At 40.9% G+C, this 21,418-nt stretch overlaps 2 protein-coding genes across 3 annotated transcripts; both read right to left on the bottom strand.

The window, feature by feature from the left end:
* Positions 1 to 3,843: 3,843 nt before the first annotated feature.
* stim2a (tromal interaction molecule 2a) lies at positions 3,844 to 12,964 on the bottom strand. Its single transcript, XM_080519461.1, has 12 exons — positions 12,300 to 12,964; positions 9,655 to 9,785; positions 8,365 to 8,476; positions 8,173 to 8,284; positions 7,955 to 8,070; positions 7,503 to 7,677; positions 7,232 to 7,409; positions 6,912 to 7,073; positions 6,708 to 6,808; positions 6,374 to 6,627; positions 5,964 to 6,150; positions 3,844 to 5,824 (listed from the first exon to the last, which is right to left on the bottom strand). Exons 1-12 carry the CDS (start codon positions 12,421 to 12,423, stop codon positions 4,318 to 4,320), a joined length of 3,159 nt encoding a protein of 1,052 aa, XP_080375587.1. The 5' UTR covers positions 12,424 to 12,964; the 3' UTR covers positions 3,844 to 4,317.
* A 2,150-nt stretch (positions 12,965 to 15,114) lies between these two features.
* rbpja (recombination signal binding protein for immunoglobulin kappa J region a) lies at positions 15,115 to 21,201 on the bottom strand. Of its 2 annotated transcripts, XM_080520589.1 has the most exons (11): positions 21,170 to 21,201; positions 20,359 to 20,397; positions 20,138 to 20,233; positions 19,871 to 20,036; positions 18,916 to 19,090; positions 18,642 to 18,779; positions 18,429 to 18,541; positions 17,247 to 17,387; positions 16,918 to 17,073; positions 16,700 to 16,803; positions 15,115 to 16,407 (listed from the first exon to the last, which is right to left on the bottom strand). In XM_080520589.1, exons 1-11 carry the CDS (start codon positions 21,187 to 21,189, stop codon positions 16,185 to 16,187), a joined length of 1,371 nt encoding a protein of 456 aa, XP_080376715.1. In that variant the 5' UTR covers positions 21,190 to 21,201; the 3' UTR covers positions 15,115 to 16,184. The 2 variants fall into 2 exon arrangements, with proteins under 2 accessions (XP_080376715.1, XP_080376714.1); XM_080520588.1 differs by having other exon boundaries at positions 16,700 to 17,073.
* Between the last annotated feature and the right edge of the window lie 217 nt (positions 21,202 to 21,418).

The raw sequence follows: 21,418 nt of genomic DNA on the forward strand, positions 1-21,418 counted from the left end.
ATTGGGCGAGCTGGTAACTGGAAGTTCACCAGTTTGAATCCTCTTGCTGATGATGAGTCACCACGAAGAGAAATGTCCCTTAATCTAATCCAACGATTCAGATTACATCAGGAGTACAAAACTGCGCCTTACTAGAACTCATTACAATTCATCATGCAACCACCATGTTTTCAAAATGCCCAGATAGAAATTATCCTATTTATCACAGGCAATATTGGGACGTCGGTTTTGTTACATCAATTCTGTCTTACTGTGTAGTTCATAACTGCCTGGGAATGAACAGTAACACTTTTTGTGTTATTATCTTATTGTAGACAAGGCACGTGTGAAATGGCCTTCCTTGATGAACTTACACATCATAATAATGAATACAAATGTGCAAATCAGAATTATTCAAAAGCCACACTCATGAAATGTATGTAATGGTCCCTTTAACTCTGAAACTATAAGAATGACTGAAAAGTTAATGAGGCCAGCTGTGGGGAAGATGTGTAAAGAAGACAATATTTTTTTGCTGGGCAATATTTTCCTCACCTACTTTACAGCACAAGGTTGACCTCATAGATTCTGCTTCGCCGTATGATCTGCCCACAGAAAAACCAACACAGACAAACAGCATCTCATCAAGGCTAAGTGAAGTCGTAGACCAGTGACCTTTTAAAGATTTCAGGCACACGGTTTCTTCAGTTCATCACATCAATATGAAGCCATAATAGAAGCAGAAGGTGCGGGAAGAAATGTTATTAAAATCCCATAACTGATAGAAAAAAATTACAAAGTATTTATATTTGAAATACCAATGAATTTCATTTGTAAGGCAGAGTAGATTTTACAGTCAGAAGCATTCACAGTCTGAAACAAAGCTCTGAATTTGAATACACACTGAAGGACACATTTTTCTCTCTGAGAGTGTTAAACAGTGGCTACCTGAAAGAGATTGAAAAAGGTCATCTTCACCACTAATTATGTGAAAAGGAAAACTGGAGAGCTGGTCCACATGAACGTATCGTATTCACACAGGTCAGTCAATTAGGCAAGAAAGAACAAGAAAAGTAGAATCGAGTTGGGTAAAGTCAGCTAATTATCTGGAAGTGAGAATCAATATAGTGACCATGAAGTAAAAACACATTTTTTGATTCTTTAGTTCATGTAATTATTAATGAATCAAGTGTGTAGTTGGCTGAGGGTATACTTTGTATTGTTAAATAATGTGCACAAGACTTCTTTCCCACAGTCCACAATATCATGAGGCGGGACCTGTGATTATAACACGTTTTTTTATTTTTTTATATCAACACTACAGTGACAACTTCACGCAATGGTTGACAACTTGTTTAAATGACAAAGAGGATGGGGAGTTCGTTCATTCCTCACTGCCAAAACCTACAGTGATATAATTTATAGAACTCATTTGTATATTGCAAATTGTTCAATTGGACAAAATGTACACCACTGATATCTGATGCTGGAATAGTGGAGAATCATTGTACTGTATGTCACATACTTTTATTATAGCATTTTAATTATAGCTCAAGACTGCAAGACGGAGCTATCAATTTCCTTAATATACATTTTGAGTAGGTCACATGACATCAATGTCCGTATCCTTCAATTGACTGAAACTAAACTAGTACAGCAAGACCATAAATTAGTGTACAATGGTAAGTGGGCCCAACAAACAGATGTAAACCTGCAGCATTGTGCAACAATTTAGCAAAGCAAAACAGTCACTTGGTTGCATCATCAGTGAAACTGGCATTATACACACACACACATTAGTTATTTTCTGCAGCCCACACACCTGTAATATATTGTCTGGCAGCTCATTTTGACTGTACAATATTCCAACTTTATTACACTGACTATTTGTATAAAGAGGAAGTTGCAAAGCTTAGAGCTCAATAAAATTTACTTTTTTTGTTGTTGGTTTTTTTTTGGGTGGGGGGGTGTTTTGTTTTATTTTTCATTTTTTGTAACCATACCCATTGGCGAAACCACTGGCTCTCCTCCTGTTATCACATATCACTAACAACATTAACAAATAGACGATGACTTTGTAATCTCAAGCACTCTATCAAAGAGAAACTCTCCTGTCCTCTAGTGGTGGTAGTGAGTAATAAAACCAAACAGGAAAACAAGTTCTATACAATTTGAAAATACAATATTCCAATATACAGTGGCTCTATGTTTTGCACTTGAATGCGATTCTTGGCTTCTCAGCAAAACACATCATGCACAAAGCCAATAGAGGTATACTTATTACGAAGGGGAAGAGGTAAATAACACAAGTGACATCAACGTGTGTTGTGCTCTAAAAATCATTTGACTAAATGTTGTGGTTGCAGCTGTGAGAAGTGTGTATTTGTTAGCTCCCCTAATGTAAAATTGCCTTTTTCAGACTGCTTAACTTTTTAATAACAATGGTGTTTTAAAGCAAGAGGAGGAAGATGAAATAAATAATTTCAAATCAGTCCGAAATGTTTTTGTTTTTTTTTTGCTGTGGTTTTTTTTCAGCAATATGCTTTTCAAGTTAGTCATTTATATCCAAGCACATACACACCAATGGAGGGGGGCTGCCATGCAAAGTGCTCAGTCCATCTGTTGAGAGTAATTTGAGGTTCAGTGTGTTGCTCAGGGACACTTTGGCATATTGGCAAGTTAAAAAATGTTGACACACTGTACACACCGAGTAAAGATATGTGATTTTGATTTGATTCTCTTTAGGGATTTTTTTTGATGAACATTTTTACTATAGATCCATGCACAGCGTTTGGTTATCATAGCATGTTTATTGCATCTGTTATCAAATTACAGCACAATTCACCAACTGTGATTTTCTAAGACAAGGGAAGTTGTATTTACATTTTATTTATACATTCAGGTCATTGGACAAAAACAAACGTCAATTCAAGAAAGAAAGAAAAAAAGAAATTAGATGGGGAAAAACAACATACTGATTCATCACCTGTAAACAATAAAGGATTATTATATTCCAGTAACTTTAACTACTCAGGTGACCAATAAGAACATATCACTTTCGTAACTTCAAACTTGCTATTTTAGCAAGCAAACTATTCCTGAGCTTATGGCTAATTGGTACTAAACATTTTCATAAATAATAAATAATAACACAAAATATGGGTTATATTGCATTAAATGAAGAAATAAACCCCAATTAGATTAAAAGTATATTGTTGTTTTAGGTGCAAATCATGTCAGAAATATCTGAAACGGTGTAATAATTGTGTTTCTTTTCAGCAACATGTGGTGATAAAACTACCCAGGAGATAATAATGATGATATGGTAGTGAAAATAATTACCAAGTGTTTAAGGTATTGATTACTGAGATAAGACTATCGATTTAAACAGGAGGATGTTTAAGCCTTGTACAGAGCCTCCTGCAGAAACAATGCTGCTTTCAACAGATACACAAAACACAAACCACAACTCTTCAAACAAAACATTTATACGAGGTTTTCCCTCTATGCAAAATGTGCTCGTCAGTGCTCACTCATTCAAGTGTCATAAAAACCAGATTTCAGGTCCCACATCAATCTTAAAATCGATTAAGTGGGCAAAAACAGGTGGTTTCCAATGGGGTTATAATTTTAAATCATTGTCGGTCAATGGACAACAATATTTGACCTCCCACTTTCTCTTTGAGCTCTAGCCATTTAGCTTTCTAGGAACAAAAAATTAAGTAGAAAACAATCTAATGTCTCAAAATATGGGGTCAGACAGTGACCCCATGATATATATATATATATATATATATATATATATATATATATATATATAAATATATATAAATATATATGATATTTTACATAGATTGTGTTATATGGTGCAAATTGTGACTGTGATTACCCTAATTTCTTTCTGGTAAAACTACAGTCATTTAAAACTGCAGTAAATAAATTCCAGGTTTGATTCATAGCATTTTCCTCTATGAAACAGGTGAGCAGCAATTACTAAAAACCTTCATTATGTAGCCACAGGTAAAGCATAAAAAAAAAAATCAAAAAAAAATCTACATCTATAAAAATACACGGTTATTGGCCATATGTCTATAAAACTTCAAATATAAAATATTTTCTACTAAAATACAAATTTTTTCTGGTGCTTAAACACAAAAGTAAGAAAATAGAGACATTCTATTCATGTGTCTCTTACCCATTCATTGGATTTAAGCTCTTCAAAAGTGTGCTTTCTCATTGCTCATTGTCACCCAACCATTTCTAATGCATCACTTTCTGGTTAAAAATAAAGAATAAAAATATTAATAAAAACTACACAAAAAGATTCACAGCTGATTGTCAGAGTTTTTGAAGACCACTTTGAACCTTTTCTGAGTTTGACTCATTTTTCTTTTTAAAAAGATTTTTAAGTTTCATAGATTTCTTGCTCTTCTCTTTTTCCTTGTTCTTCTCCTCCCCACTATCGGCTGGTGATACGACAGAGGAAGAGACGCCCCTGGGTGGTCGCGGCGGTGGCTCTGTCTCTGTTTGCGGCCTGTTTTGAGGCAGGTTCGGAGTGGAGGCTGAGAGACTGGCGGGGCTTGAAGTCATGGGGCTGCACGACTTTTCAAGGATGCCGTCATACACAAGTTGGCTCAAAGGACCGACAGAGAAACTGTCTGACGAGGACTTCCATGGCGCCTGTGCGGTCATCATCAGGTCTGGCTGTCCACTTCGACCCGGATATGACTCATGTGATCCTAACTCCTCCCTCAGGAGTGCTTGTTTGTGCATTTCCATTGGCTCTTCAAGTATCTCCCAGGAGATTTTTCCAGTTGGAGTGTCCAAGGAAACGTCAACGTCATCTCTTAGCATTCGTGGCATTCGTCTTCTGAGAGAACCGGCAGACATCTCGGGTTCATTTCTCATTATCTTTCTGCTTGCAGACGGTTCCAAGCCAAATTCTTGCTTCTCTGTTAAAGACGACGTATCCATAAGTGCTTCAAATTTCTCTCTAGGTAGCATCCGGATGGAAGCAGCATCAGTGCAATACTCCAGTTCATCTCTTGATATCTTTCTTGGTGGCGTTCTGGCAGCTTCAACCATTGTATCCTTCACCAACACTCTCACAGGAGTATCAAGATGGCATTCTCCTTTGTTCCATGGAAGCTTCCACGAACCCATGTCCTGGGACATTCCCATTGTATCTCTTGTAACTCTTCTGACTTCAAATGGGTGTTCAGTATCATCTCTGGCCATCTTTCTTGAGGCGCTGTCCATGGAAGCTCCTAACATGTCCCTCGATATTCTCCTCGGTGTTGCACCTGTCGATGGTTCCAATTCATTCCAAAGAATCTTCCTAACATCAAGTGGTGTGTCACTTCTTTCTCTGTATATATTCCTCGATGGGATCTCCATGAAATCCCCAACTGTGTCTTTTTCTACTTTCTGGAATGAATGCTCTGCATCCGACCCATTTGAGTTCCCTTTTCGAAGCACAACGTCCACTGGAACTTCACTTCTGTCTCGGGATATTTTTCTTGTCGGACTATCGACGGCAGACTCTTCTGTGGGCATCCACAAAGGTGTTTCCAAAGAAGCATCAAAGGCTTTGTCTCTTGCCATCTTCCTACAGAAAATGTCTGCAGAAGCTTCAAGCTCTTCCACGGAAACTTTGCAAACTGGAGCTTCAACAACAGCCTCTGCTTCTTTACTCAAAGGGCTTGTAACTGAACTATCTGCAAGTGGCTCAGCTTCATCGTGATAGAGCATTCGAGAGGCACATTCAGCAGTAGAGCTCGGAAACATTTTACTGAGAGGCTGCGGAGTGACGTATTCTGAGTCTGTGAACTTCTCTTGGGAATTTCTACTTGTTAGAAAAGTAAAACAAAACAAAAACAAGAAGATCAGAGTCGGGGAGTGAATAAACATCCACATTTGCGCATGTTAAAGGTTCTATAAAATGAACAGGATAGGCAGTTAAATTGTAAACAAGGAATACATACTGTTTTTTGAGTGTTTTCAGAAAACGTCCCTCTTGTTCATCATAGCCTGTGTAAGGGGCTCGGATGGGAATGAGGAGATCCGGGTCTGGAGAGTTCAACGAAGCCGGTGGCTGATTGATGACGCCTGAACGGCGTGACCGACATATGGTAGATCCACGCGTCCGAGGAGAACGTTTAAGTCCTGGAACTGAAGAGAGGCCAAAGTTTAAATAATAAATAAAACCAGATATATTCATTGATAACAGACAGTGGTGTAGAGATCCTATTGAATATGTATCCTTTATCATACAACATCAAATTTAAGCAAACACTAAGTTCAGTTCATTCGTTTAATACACAGCACATAATGATTAATGGAACACATTGTAACCGACATTATGAGAGATAAAACTTAATTTTTTGATTCTTACCTGGCTTCTGTGGTAGGATTGGCACGGCAGGCTCCTCTAAGAGATCCTCTATAGATCCGTGAATGGAGCTGTGATATGAATAATGTTGTTGGAGCACTCGTGGCAATCCCAAAGTAAACGAGTCAGAGTAGAGCTGAGCAGTGAGGTTTGCGAGGCCGGGGTTTCTGATGATTGAAAAGCCACAGAGCAGCTCAATGTGCTGCCAGCGATGAAGACGTTCCCGCAGGCAGGCCGTGACTTCAGACAATGCGTTCCTTTGGAAAACACAAATGTTATCATACGATTATGATAATGTATAACGTGCAATAATTTTGTAGCTAAGCACATGACTCACTTTGCCTCCAAGATCTTCTGGTCGACCTGGTCCAGAGAGGAGCTGTGAGCCATATGAAGAGTCCCCAGAACAGAACTCCTCTTTTTCTTTATCCTCTCTGCCTGTGAGAAAGCAAATCTTCAGCAATATCTCAACCGAATTAAAACGTTCCTCTCAATAAGACTGCAACGTTTTTTATTTGTACTTTTTGGATTGATTCTTTACCTCTTCCTTTGCGGTGGCAAGCTGTAGCTCTGCACTCTGCTTTTTAACATTGTAGTATTGAACCTCAACTTCATGGGTGAGCTGCAGCCACTGCTGAAGAAGCTCGGAGACACTCCAACTTGCCTGCATGTCCTTCTCAGCCTGTTTCAGTGCTCCACGGATCTAAAGAAGTGACATTAAATGTTGGACACGTCACGTGTCAGTTAAAGATGAAATCCATTCCTTTAAGTGTTTCAAATGCATTTTAATCGTTCAGTATCGAAGTGACAGGTGCCTCGAGAAGATTCTGTGGGATTCCTTCCACTAATCGGCATGTCTACCTGCTCCAGCTCCTCCTCTGCATATCGGAGGCGACTGAGCTCAGTGACAGCTCCCTGCCTCAGCTCGTGCAGACGGTAAGCCTCCTCATGCGCCCCAATAATCTCATCTCTCATCTTCTCCTCCAGGTTCTGCTTCTCCTCTGCTACATTACGTTTTTCTTCCTGGGCTCGTTCCAGTCTGAGCAAAAAAAAATGTTTCCAATCAAACCAAGCAAAGTCAACTTAGTATTAATATGCAAAAAATGAAAGAAGGCAAATGCATAATACTCACTGTTCTTGTAGGTCTATAAGGCTCTGTTCAGCCCTCTGCAGACTTTCTAAATCTTTCATCATCCTGGTAAGGTGGAATTTGCTGGCTTTGTTCTGAGCCTGGGCAAACCAACAGCCTCCCACTCCCATCACCACAGACACAATGAGAAGCAGGTCCTTCATGTAATTATGAGGGCCTAAGATAAAATAGACAGTCAGGATATGTCACTGGTAAAGGATGCACAGTGACTATATGAACAAAAGGTGAGAAATTAACAGACAATTTTAGCCTCTTTGACAACTTTATTTAGGGGACTGTATTTTTTTTTTTAATTATACAAAGCAATAAAGATTTACTATACAGATTTACTTTCTTTCTATCCCATAACCCAGGGGTGTCAAACTCATTCTAGTAAAAAGACAGAACAGGTTAAAAAAGAAACACGAGTAGTAAAGCAGAGGGTTGGTTCTCACGTGTCGGTGGTCCGAACAGAACTACATCCAGTGCTTTGATGTTGAGTTTCTGTTTGTCTCTCTGGTCTTGAACTCTCAGATGGCCGCTCAGGAATGACGGCTCATTAGCTGCAATCCTGAAAGGAGATGTTACGGACAGTACAAGTTCTGTGATGATGTGCCACTTCAAAATGAACTGACGGTGAAATGCATGAGAATCTCCAACGGGTTGTTCTCACCTGGGGAGTGTGTTTCCATTGACTTTAAAGTCTTTAAAGTTTCTTTCATACTGTGGCAACTCAACAAACTCCTTCAGCCAGCGGAGCACCTCATCTTGAGTCCAGTTGTGCACTGGAAAGAAAGAAGATACCTTAGGACACAAATGGAAAACAAAAAACAAAAAAAAACAAACCTCAGGCACATGCACACACCTTCAGAGGACTTCCATCCCCTCCAGAGCTCCTCCACTGTGATGTGTTGGTCTTCTCTGTGCAACATGTTGTGTTTGTTGGTCTGCTGCAGCTTCATGTCTTCAATGATGAACTGCAATACCAGGGAATGGTGAAACAATCGAGCGAAATCAAAGTGTTTTTCAGATCGTTGTATTCAGTGGTACAAGTCACAAGCACCTGACATCATCTCTGTCCAAAAAAAAAACATTGGGTGGCTGCAGTGCTTGATGTACTTGGATTACAATCTAGAAATAAATTGCGGGTGGTTTGAGATTGCCTTTTTATTTGCATGTGCGTGCGTGCGTGCTGTCTTGGAATGTCGCCTTGGCTGCAAAAGCTTCGTATGATGGGGAGAGGAATTTTGACACTTTGATGAGCCCAGACCCCTTCCCCAACATCTCTATGGCAACGGCAACCCGAGCCCTTGGATACTGTATCCCCGAACTGCATTCTGGATGGCAAAGACATTCTAGAATTCTGACTTTACTATCTATGGCACACACTACAGACTGTTTGAGTATGTATTCTGAAATGCTAAAAGAATAAACGAAATGGCTCAACGAGACCAGTGCAAATGTAAATGCTTACAACGAGCATGCCTTCACACACATAACGAAAGTAAATGCAGTCCTAAAGACATTTACAAATGACCACCTGTTTTCAGAAGAGATAAAATAAGAAAGTGTCTTTGGTGCAGTTGTTCACTGGCCAGTATTGGTTTAGGTAGCAATCTTTCTAAAAAAAATAAAACCAACTTAACACATCATCTGACCATAGCAGAATATAATATAGTACAAATATGATATAATTTTAGAAAATCTAGATGGTTTACTGTTTGCATAAACATGTACTATGTAAGGCTTTATAGCGACCAATGTGTAGCTGTCATGTACAATGTGGGTATAGCGCTCTCGTAATGTGATGGGGCAGCATCTCTTTTCAAGGATTTTGTAGCAGCTACAACAAACTGGCATACGGATCATTTTGAAAGTGGAGTCAGGAAACATTAAGAGGAGACGTACTCTTCACTATGACTATGAAGGTCAGTAGTGTTTCAATATTCTACTAGTGCAATCCAGCTTTGTCACCGAGCCAAAAGCAAAGTTATACTGTTGCTATCCTTGAAGGAGCATTTGACTCTCACATAAGCCGGGACACCTGTCGTTGCACTGCTTTACTCCGTCTGTCTCCGGCATGAAAGAACATGCATACACAAGGCATGAAACCAAGAAAATAGCTTTAGAGGTTCAAGAAAAGTGCACTCTGTACCTCCACACTCTCTTCCACCTCAATGCCGCCATCTTGGTCGTCGTCCATCATCTGATGGATGCTCCGCAGGGCCTCCAAGCTGTAGCGGTCAGCCTCACTCATGCATGGTGGTGACACGAGCATGCAGGTATCTATATGGTGGAGAAGCAGATTAGAAGTTAACATTTTCCCATCAAAATAAGACTATTAGTAAAAGTGACCTGTAGGCGAGAAGGTTTCGTGAACGTAAAATCTAATTCAGCAACAAAGTCATGGTGTCCACTTACTGCAACTGTACAATGACTATAACAGAGAACCAGTCACACTGGTCCATTTATGTCATTTTGTTGTTTTTACTCTGTGCTTTGACATCGGAGGGGAGAATCGGACTCAATTCATTCATTCATAATTTCTATGTTGGGCTGCATGGTGGTTGCCTCACAGTGAGAAAAGCCCTGGTTGAGTACCAGTTAATTAGGTATGAAAGAATTGGTGACACTAGTTGTGTGTGTGACTGTGTCTGTTGTATGCCAGTGCATCTCAAAGTAACACACAGATGCTGCCCATTTCGAGTCCCAGTTTTCCTTTTAGAGTAACGAGTTAATCTAATAATCAAGTCTGGATTCTGGAAGGAAACAGGAACATTCAATGAAATCCTAGAAAAGCACAAAGAGAGGACGCAAACTCCACACAGGACGGTTGCGGCTCAGAATGTTAAAAGAACCTGACCGCCCTGATAACACAGTACCAACCACTACATTACAACTCGAGCTGGTTCAGACCACTCAGGACCTTTTTCTAATTAAGTTGGAAGACCTTTGCTGCACTGAGCTTCTCTTCTCATTCACTGTCTGTCTCCGTCTGTCTATCTCTCCAGTGTCCTGCATGTTTTAGTTCTCTCCCTGTGTCAGCATACCTGAATCTAATGAAGATGTCATCATCAAGATTGTGAAAAAGCCGAATATCGAGCCCTTCATTGCAACCAGGTGTGTTGCAACTGGGAGAGAACTAAACCCTGCAGGACACCGGCCCTCCAGGACCGAGCTTGGACACACCTGCCCTATATTAAACAACTAAATTGATTTGAATATATGGCCATGGCCCTACATTTAAATGCAATTTATTTCAATTCAGTTCAACTTAATTAATTTAATTGGACAGTATCTTTTTCCATTGTCAAGAATGAACTGTGCTGTTTTACAATGTTTAAAGTGTATAGTGTCTCGTTTCACCAATCATTCGAAACCCTTTCAGCCCATTTCACAGAAAGAATTAAAGTCTTCAATATGTTGTGGTAATTTTTACTTAGTCAACATAGTCAGTGGACACCTGACTTGTGACACTCAAATTGTTTGATTAATTAAATGGTAAAAGTAAATGACACTGAATAAAGACAATGGCAAGTTATTGTTGAAGTTAGTGGCAATAGAACAAAAGTGCCCAAACTTGGAATGCAAAAGCAAATTTTGATGGTGACTGTATTACAGAATGTACTTTATCAAGCTGCACTGAGGACCCAGGGGAGTCATCACAGGCAAATCAACTGCGCCCATCATTATACTTCAAATTGTACAGCGTGTTCCTGGCTTAAGTTTACAGCAAGGACATGAATGCATGGGAAGTTGACGCACAGCTTTCCGTCATCTGTCAGTCTTCTGAGTCAGAGCCCATTTTCGTCTTTGTGACTGTTTGGATGCTCCAGGGGAGAAAGGCGCTCACAGCTGCTCCTTGCCCATGTTAGAAGAAGAAATGTAGGGTTTTGTATTCTCAGCAGCAAATGTAACCCAATGTTTTATTTCTAAATACGTTTTTGAACTTGTTTACTTGGTGCTCTCAATAGGACAGAAACATTTGTGGAAGAGTGACCTGCTTTGACTCGTCACTGCCACAGAGAGGAGTTCTGTAAAGGGACTGAATATGACACTGACCCCTTTCCTTGTTGATGAAACTTGCATTTCTGTAAAGTGACGTGACCACTCAGCTGGGTGAGCTATTGGGTATCAGTAGTGAATGCAAAAGCCCTCACGGCAGTGTTTGTGTTTGTGTGCAGCTATATTACTCATGCTGTCAGGACATAAGCCTTCATACACAGCCACATTGTTGAAATGCATAACATAAGGTATTTAATGAATGAAAAAGTATTTAGATGAAAAGGTAAATATTTAGTTTAAGTTAGGAAATTAGGATATGGTTAGGGTTTGAGGTATGGAGTAATATCTCCAGAAAAGAAATGATTCAAGTCAATGTGATAGGAAATACGACTTTGTCTTTGTCTGTTTGTGTTATTGGTGTCCCAGCAGGACCTCAATGTAACCCTTTCCACAGATGTGTGAAAGCTCATTTTACAAGAGTGGAAACTGTATGGAAGAAGATAACCATTAAAGCTACAAAGGAAGGGTTCTTGGTTATAAAATATCACTTTTGTTTGCAAGTCATACATGATCTAGACTTGAATTTCACCTGGAAATGTATGTTATACTTTGTTCGGCGGCCATTTGAATGCAGTGTGGGATTCTTCAATTGTAACTATTAAAGGATTAATCTTATTACATGCACGTTTAAAATGTGTGAAGAGAATAAACAATTTACACTTGGTTGTACACTTAGATGAGATGTGTGTAGATTATTTTTTTCTTTTCTGTTTGATATCCGTCATGTCCACATACCTGAAGGGTCGAACCCTGCGCTCCCACCGGGGAAGGTGAATCCCTGGAGGTCTCCGGCCCCGTGAGCGGCCAAGAAGAGCGCGGCAGGCACCAGGAGCACCAGCGGAGACAGAGGGATTATCATGGTTGGTAACGTTTTCAGTCCACAAAGGAGGAAAACTCTTCAAAGCAGACAGAGCAGGACCGTGTAGCCCATAGAACCGGAGTCAGTCAGCGAAAAGTGTCAAGCGATCTGTGTTGCTATTACTGGTGCAGGCCGGGCGAGATGTGATACTAATGTTCACAAGAGGGACGAGCGCGTGCTCCTGTCGCGACACCAGACAGAGAGCGCACGGGGTTTGCGAAGACTTCCTCCAAACTCTGCCGGACTGTGCGTCAAAACTGTGCGGAAAGGTTTGATGGTACTCCAGAAAAATGACTTATTCTTCTATGTTTAACCCAAAGCAGTAAAGATGAAACATGCAGGAGGCCTTATCCTCAGTTTGATCCATGTTGACATGAACAATCCGGTCTGAAACAGCCAAGATGAAGATTGAATGACAAGGCACTACAGGCTTGTGTGTAATCTTGTGTCCCTCGTTCTCTGCAGGAGCCTCTTAGGATTGTTCTTTTATAAGCGAACCTTTCTTGCTCCAGTTGGACTCCCAGTTCTTTGCTCTATTAGCAGTCACTCCTTCCCAACAGAGATGTGACGCTTCTTCTGCGGAACTGACGCCTCCAGTCTACCTCCCTCCTCCCCCTCCTCTTTCCTCGCTCCCTCACATACAGAGGGGCCTTCTTATGTTCCCTAACCCAATTCCCAAGCCAAATATATACATAGAGGTCAAACATTCCAGCTTGTTAAATACAATGACTTGGCATATTTAAGTTGTATTATTGTTTTTTTGTTCCATTAGAAGCAACTATAGTCCATGAACCAAACAGTCATTTCTTCAAACATCTATCAGAATCTTGCTGATGCCAGTCTGGATGGAGCCTCAATTAAAGCCCTTGGATTGTCACTATCGGGAAGTTTTGACAGTCCACCTCTATCATGCCAGGAATAGTCTGTCCTATGTGGTATTATAGACTTACTGTCTGAGGCCAACAGCTGTACCCTTGTTCACAGTTTTTTAAGTTATATGAAAGGGATTAGCAAGTGTTTGTACACCTGTCCTCCGGTTTTCTATAGTAATTCTTTTATAAGGTTTCCCATTTCTTCAACAGACATATACTGAAACAAATGCAGTCTTATTTTGTGGGGCAAAACAAATTGAGTTACAAAATGAGAGAGAGCGTGAGAGAAAGAGCGAGAGAGAGAGAGAGAGAGAAGAGAGGCAGACTACACAACACAGCACACAAATTTCAACAGTAACAAAGTGTCCGGTTTCATTCCAGCAATCCAGCTCCTCGTTTAAAAATAGTGAGGCAGATCTGACCTCTACCCTGTGGAGCATGCCCAAGTGGCAAGCATCCAGGAAGGTCTCAGCAGGATCCAGACATTTTACATGATCACACAGAGAAAGGACAAGATGGAATGAATGCAACAGCTAAGTTGGGGGGGGGGGCTAATTTAAAAAGTTAATAGAAATCCAAATCAATAAAAAGACGAGCATTTAAGTCGTGATCCCTCGCTGGGAGAACTAAGCATATTCTTCTATATAATGCAACATGCAGAGAAGGTAGATGAGGGAGCAGTGGGAAACACTATATTAAATAATTATTCCATAAACCAAAGAACAGTGAAGCAGCTGCCATGACAACAAATATAAATATATGCACTTTGAAAGTGTAGGTTTTTTTAATTGGAGTCGCCAGAACTATCTCACGTAGACTCGTCAGGATTCATACCCCAAAATCCTCCCAGACTTTTTCAAAAGTTTTGACTATCGAAAATAGTGTAATTTTATTGGGTGGGAAAACAACCTGAAATATTTCACAACTCAACCTTGGCAGATTGTTTCAAGCCAAATTCAAAGTTGATGCACTTAGCTGTTTCCACCAAAACTGGCTGAACTGTCATTCAATCTAGGCTCTGTGGTACGTCACGGACCACAATTACTTGCCTCTCTCTGATTGAATCACGAAGAAAAAGCTCTGGAGATTGTGACAACTGCCATTTTCTACAAGGTAGACCGTCCAGGTGATGATCAGGAGAATTTATTCGGATTTTCATGAAATATGCATTCACACTATTAATGTTAAAATGACTTTAAAACTAGTAGGTACCACATAACCATATATTGTATTAAAGGTTGCTCTGATTATGGTATTGTAGACACTGGTGTTAAGAGGAAACTGAGGAGTGGGTCAGTTGGTAGAACAGATTGCTCATTCAATCTCAAGATTGGTGGCCTTTCCTTGTCCTTCACAGTTTTTGGGCAAGACATTGAACTCAAATGTACTTCCAGAGGGGTGAACAGAACGTTGGTGGGGTGAATGTGAAGCAACAAGGTAAAGACCGTTGAAGCTCCTCTTCCAACTATAAATTTGACCTTAATTTCTTCCATTGAGATTGTTAGAAATAAGATCTCGTCTTCAGAACTGCCTGGACAGCTTTGACCTTTCTTTAGTAAAATGCAAGAATCCAGACACCCAAGTCGTTTTAAGGCTCCGCTATTTTTAGAAAAAAAAAAGGAAACAAGGACTCATCATGTTAAAATTTGAGTTTAAGTGCAGGACATACAAACCACATGTTGATTAGACAACATAAAACGTAGAGCAATACACTCTTTAAAAATTCCATCTTTGATATAAAGAGTAACAACAAGAAAAAGGTCAGTGGCCGAGAGACGATCTGAAGCAGAAACCCGCAGGCAGACATGTCGACATTGTTTTAAAGTGCCTCCTTAAAAACAAAGACTGATTGAATCTCCGAGGTCAATTTTTTTTTTTAAACTGCCCATCACACATAATTATTTTAAATTGGTAAAAGTGTTAAGGATGCATTAAAAGAGGAGAGGAACAAGCCCAAAGTTATCTCCACCGTGACCTCTATGCTGACAGACACAGGAGTCAAGAACATGACAAATTATTTGGTAATATAAAAAAAAAAAAAAAAATGTAGTTTCACAAAAATGTACCTCAGCGAAAGCTTATAAAATATAATATGAATACAATAATATAATAATAAATCCTTGGTCCATTAAAACTGTGTTACTCTAAGAAATCTTCCCTTGCTTCTAGTCATTAAAGCAACAACTTTTGTTTTTCAATAAAAAGAAAATGTGACCTTGCTCGTAAGAAAGCAGAGTCGAAGTAGCTTCCAAATCCAGACGTGTATAAAAACAATGTAGTTATCTTACAAAATATGTTGTTGAGAAAGTCAGACAGCACGTTCACCATCCTTGAGGTGAAGATCTGGGACTTCAAGGTCCTCCGAGTGCCTTTTGGCATGGCCAGAAGAATCCACAAGGGGGCGCAAAAGCACAAAGTCACAAGTACTTTCAACTCTTCCATTCTAACGCTCTCAAGGAGTCCTCGTGATTTTCACAAGTTCAATCCGATAAAAACACGCGTGTCGAACTCCGGTCCTCGAGGGCTGCAGCCCTGCACGATTTGGATGCGTCCCTGCTTCCACACAGCTGATTGCAATGAGCAGCTCGTTATCTGGCTTTGTGCTGAACTTGGTGGTGAAGCATCAGGACATTCAGTGGAGGGAGACGTGGAAAACGTGCAGAGCTTCGGCCCTCGAGGATCTGAGTTTGACACCCTTGGATAAAAAGCTTCTGTGCAATCCTTCACACGCCCATGAGCCTCTTTGGAGTACAGGCCGACATTTTTCTTCATCATGCAATGGTGTGCACACAAACCAAGCATCACTGCAGCAGCAACCCCAGAGTCATGGCTATCCTCCCCGCCACGTGGCCGTCCGCCGGGCAGCCCGAGCAAAGGTGACGATGCTGGTCACGATGAAGAAGTGCTGTTGGATCGCAAAATGGCCCCGGCAGCATTGCAGTGTGGTCTGGGCCCAGGCTCGGGGGTGTAGGTGAAGGTTAGGGCGGTGGAGTAAATAATCCCATCGTTGCGAACCAACGTGACGGGCACCTGAACGGGTTGCCTCACCCAACGCCAGCCCTCCCTGAAGGCGGAGATGTCAGGCACCACACACAGGACGCTCTCCCCACATCTAAGACGAGATGAAACGAAGCAAGGCTTGATTGCTTACACCGTTACACAAAAACGGGACTTGTAGCGCTGAAATGCACCACATGACAACCGAGACATAAATTATGCAAGGATGAAACAGTGCCAACTGTGTCATCATTTCTGTACCTAAGAGGTAATCCATTTTTTTGTTTGTTTGTTTTGACAGTGACACAAATCCTCATGCGTTAGTGTCGTCAGGTTTCACGCACACACACTCAGATCAGAGGGGGGGAAAAAGATGAAACATAAAAAACAGTTGCAGAGCCCTATACCTGTACATGGTGTCTGCCTCCACGTCGCCGAACCACACTCTGAGGTTTGGGGTGAAGTTCTGTCCCGTCAGCTCCAACATGGCCACATCTCCTCCGCCATTTAACTGAACACAAACAAGTAGAGAGGTCCTTTTAAAAGCTCCCATCCTCTGAACTGAAACTTCATCCAGACGCGCACTCGTGTTTACTGGTAGAAGATGCATATTTTCAGTTGTAACCTGCAAACTTTCCACCACTGGCACAGGTGTGACGGGTGTGGGGACGGGGCCCATGCCCTCGTAAAAAGTGTACTCGGCTTTGTCGGTGCTAATGATGGTCCAGGAAGCGCCATCGTTGATGATGTCCTTGTTGGTCTCTTTGGAACACGGAGTGGCCTGGTAAAACAGACACAGAGAACAAGTTGGGGTGGAAAATCCCTCCCCCCCAAAAAACTTCCTTCTTCTTTCTTCCTTCAGACAGAACTGGTAGAAGGTTTCTCAGTTAAAAAGCAGAGTTAAACTCAATCTAAATGAAACCCTGAAAGCTGTGTGTGGTTGTGAGGGTGTACCTGGTACTGGATGATCCTTTCCTGTGAGAGACAGAGATACATTTTGTCCGTGTCTTTCAGGTAGAAGGAGCACTTGTGAAGCTGGGACACTGGATCGTCGGCATCCATTAACGCCGTTTGCTTGTCAACTTTGCGAATCACCTGAGGAAAAAGGAAAAACACCATTGCCGATGCCATTTCATCGCAATTTGTGTTCAAGTGTGGCTCCTTGGTCGTCGTAACGTTTCAGGCCAGGGTAGAACTGGCCGTGTTCACTGTTCACTCGTCAGTCTGACTCCATACCAACCATGGAAGGTACACAGGTCAGCTGATCCAGGTCTTCAATGGCCCCACTCACTGTGGGAGCCACGTTAATGCAAGTTTAAGTTGATCAATAAGTATTTTGTTTGAAAGTTCATGTTTATAGAAAAGAGTTAAATCATAGAAAGTTGGTAGAAGGTCAGGTATTGAGATGTAAAACACAGTATTAGAATGTTTTGGTAGCTAGATGCCTGAATGTGGAACAGGCTACTATCACTTTAACAAAGAGCATGCTGGGATATGGCATATGTGAATTCAGGCCACGTTTACCTGGACTTTTACAAAAACAGATATTTCCCCCCTCTACATTCACCTAAAAAAAAAAGTATTCGTTGACACAGACCCATGTATACCCACGACCCACGTCAGAGCTGCTATGAGCCTGACACAATTGTAGGGGGCAGTGTAAGCGAGAAGCCATGATAGCCAACCAGAATCCTTGAAATATGATGTGTGATGTAAATCTCCGCCTACCCTCCTTTAGATGTAACCAGAGACACAAGAGTTTTTCTAAATTTCCACTGTGGGAGGAGTTTTCAAGAATCATCATTTGCGATAAGTCGTACCTGTGTTTATGTGTAAATGCAAGAGTGAAATGCAGAGAAATATCTCAATTTTTCAAATACCCGGGTAGGTGTAAATGTGTAGAATTTGTGAGTTTTATTAAGACTTTAAAGTAAAATGTCTTAAATTGATGGGAGCTTCCATGTATTATTTTACACATTGTATGAATACCCTCCTCTTGAGTAGATTGGCCACTGGTTTAAAAAAAACAAACAAAACACAAAAAAAACAAACAATCCATTTTGGTTCAACTTTTGTCTGTTGTTGAATGAAGACACACACACAAAAAAGAAAAGCAATATGTGAATTGACACATACCAGTCGGGGCAGGGCCATGCCGGTAACCGAACACACCAACTTCACAGTCTGGCCATAATGAATGTAGCCGTCTCTCACAGCAAATTCCTCCCCTTCAGACTCATCGTCATCCACTAGAAAGTACAGAGAAAGTGACAGGACACAACATTATTTAATAGATTCCTTTGAAACAATGCCAAAGAAGACTGTTTAGAAAATAAAGGCATGACTCACAGAGATGGATATAGAAGGCACCCCACTGTTGAGAGCTGGCATGAAAGTTGCCCCCCTCCACATGAAGATACCTGGTACTAACCGTCTGGGAACGCAGGCGGTTAAACAAGGCCACCTTGGTTCCAGAAGCGATACACACTGACAGAAGAGTAAGAAGAAAGACGAAAAATAAATTTTAAAAAATCATCACTTGAGATTAAATATAAACATCCCAGTGCAGCAAGGTCACATCACACACACATTCTGTGTGTGCGTGCCAAATCCTGCAACTCACAATCTGCATTTTTCAGTGACTGCTTCTTCTTGGAGGGTTTAGAGATGACCTTGATCCTCCTGCTGAGGAAGACTCCGATGTTGGAGCTGTTCCCGTACAACATCTTCACAGACAGCATGAAGTGCTTCCTTTTATCCGAGTCGCTGATATAAAGGGTCTTTGCTGTGCAGAAGTGCTGCCGCGGAGAAAACATAAAAGTTTAGGAGATTCAGCACGAGGGGCTGTTGTTTTTTTTTTTCTTTTTTCTGTTTGTCCCCATTTCACTTCCCTTTCATCTGTTTTGGCAAAGCGAGTTCATTTAGTGGCATCAGTCTCAAAAGAAACACGAGGACATGCAGGAGCTTTGCAGCAGAAAAACAAAGGATATGGTGAAAACTCAAAGCGAACGGTGGTATTTTTTGTGTCAAGGTTGTAGTTTATCAGTCATAGTTCAGCACACAAAAACAGACATCTTTTATGTAATGCAATTATCAGGATATGGTTAGAATTTCACAGTAAGTGTGAATGTTTGTGCAAAAAGGCTATCTTTATAGTAAGACTTTAAGTAGACTTTCCATTGCTGAGCTGATTTTAAATAGGGGACAATTACAAGGTCGAAGACACCGAGAGTCAATGACCTTATTGTTTGACGTCCTGGGTGAAAAAAACAACTGAATTAAATTTATAAGGGAAATTGATCTTATAAAAATGTTTAAAACATTGAGTCAAGTACAGCAGGGATTCATTTTTAATAGCCTTACATTCCAATGTGGATCTTTTCTGAATGAACTGCATCCAAAAATAAGTCCAAAAATCGGAGCAAAGGTCAAATAAATACATTTAATCTTGGCTGGCTGGTTAATGGCATAGGTTTCAGCATATCAGTATATAATCTTTCAAAATAAGTGAGCCAGGAAAATGTCATTTATGCACAGCAAAGGTTCATAAAATTACTGGGAATTCTAAGTCCACGGACCTTCCCTTCCAGATTAAGTTGTTGCATCTCCTGCTCACTGTTGCCGATCCCAATGAAAGCACACGGCTGAGCCTCCTGCTCCGTGCAGCCTTCCTTCTCCATACTTTCTAACTTCTTCTGCCACCCAGTGCCCATCAGATACACAGAGGGTGGAGGACAGAAAAATCTATAAGAGGAAAACAGACGTCAGACACACACACACACACACACACACACACACACAGGAGACACAATTCAAACGTAGCTTCAACTATTTTTGACACAAACCTTTTTTCGTTTCCGTACGACTTTTGTGCAACTTTTGCGTGCAGTATGAGAACAGTTTGATCATCTTTCTCCTTCAAGTAATTTCTCATAGCCTCTCTGAAATGAAAAAAAAAACCCTCAACAATTTAGCATCTTTGTAAAAAAAAAAAAAACTACTCCTACTTTAATCAAGCTATTTTCTCAACTTTGTGAACAGATGTGAAGCTTCTTCCCCCCCCTACCTTGTCAAACGCTGAGGCTGTGAGCGCTCACCAAACTTCCTGCAAAATAAAACCAAACAATGTGAGGTATTTGACAATGAATTCCAAGTGAAAACTGCAGTAAAACAGCATAACAATGTGAGTGGCAGGGCTGCACGGTATTAGGTACACACGCCATGATGTCATAATGAACTGAATTGCAATAAATATAAAACTTCAGTAGATTAAGGAAATGTCTTTGTTGTTTGAGATTTGTTCTGCAAATGCCACTGACTTTTTGAATACAATTTTCAAAGCATGAATGCTCAGTATATAAGGAAATATAATTTAATAAGGGTATATTTTGATTACGATGTATCTGTGTCTAATGAACTAAGCCTTCTCTTTCCGATGACAGGTAACTTCAAGTTGATGAAATTAAATAAATCGAACTTCTTAAACTTCATGTTATTTTAAAAACAGTAAATGTAACATTGTGGAGTCGTGGACAGTTTGTTAGGAAACGACTTTCCCAAGTTGACAAAGTAGAAATGAGACAAAAGAAGGAGATGAGCCCAAACAGAAAAATCTAACTTTTTAAAAGTATTTGTAAACTTTTTTTTTTAAAGAGAAGGAAGGACGAATAGCAGAGAAAGCAGACGTTACTACCAAGAGTAGTTTTGCAGAAGTCGAGAAGGCAGGAGGAGGGCTGCGTGGGGTAAACCAGGGGGGAGGCTACGGCATTAAACCCCCCCAAAACATCCCCCAAAACCCCCGCAGACCCGCTACTTAAAGCACCGCACCGAAACCAAACATTTCTTTATAGCACACTACTTTGAATTTCTGCACTTACCCCGTAACAACGGGCGCCATCTTCCGAGTGAACCCCCCACCACCACCACCGCCACCTCCCCCTGCTACAAAAAAAAAAAAAAAAGAAAGTCCAACAATCGCGAGATCCCTTCCTCCCCTCGGGGCCCCTTCACCAGAGCCAGCGGTGGAACAAGAAGAGCCGGGGCAGAAAGGAGGAGAAGGAGAGAGGGACAGAGAGAGAGGAGGGGAGGAGTTACGGGGCAAATGGGTGAGAAGTGGGGGAGGGAGG

The sequence above is a fragment of the Blennius ocellaris genome, assembly GCF_963422515.1.
Source record: "Blennius ocellaris genome assembly, chromosome: 3".
In the NCBI taxonomy this organism is placed as follows: domain Eukaryota; kingdom Metazoa; phylum Chordata; class Actinopteri; order Blenniiformes; family Blenniidae; genus Blennius; species Blennius ocellaris.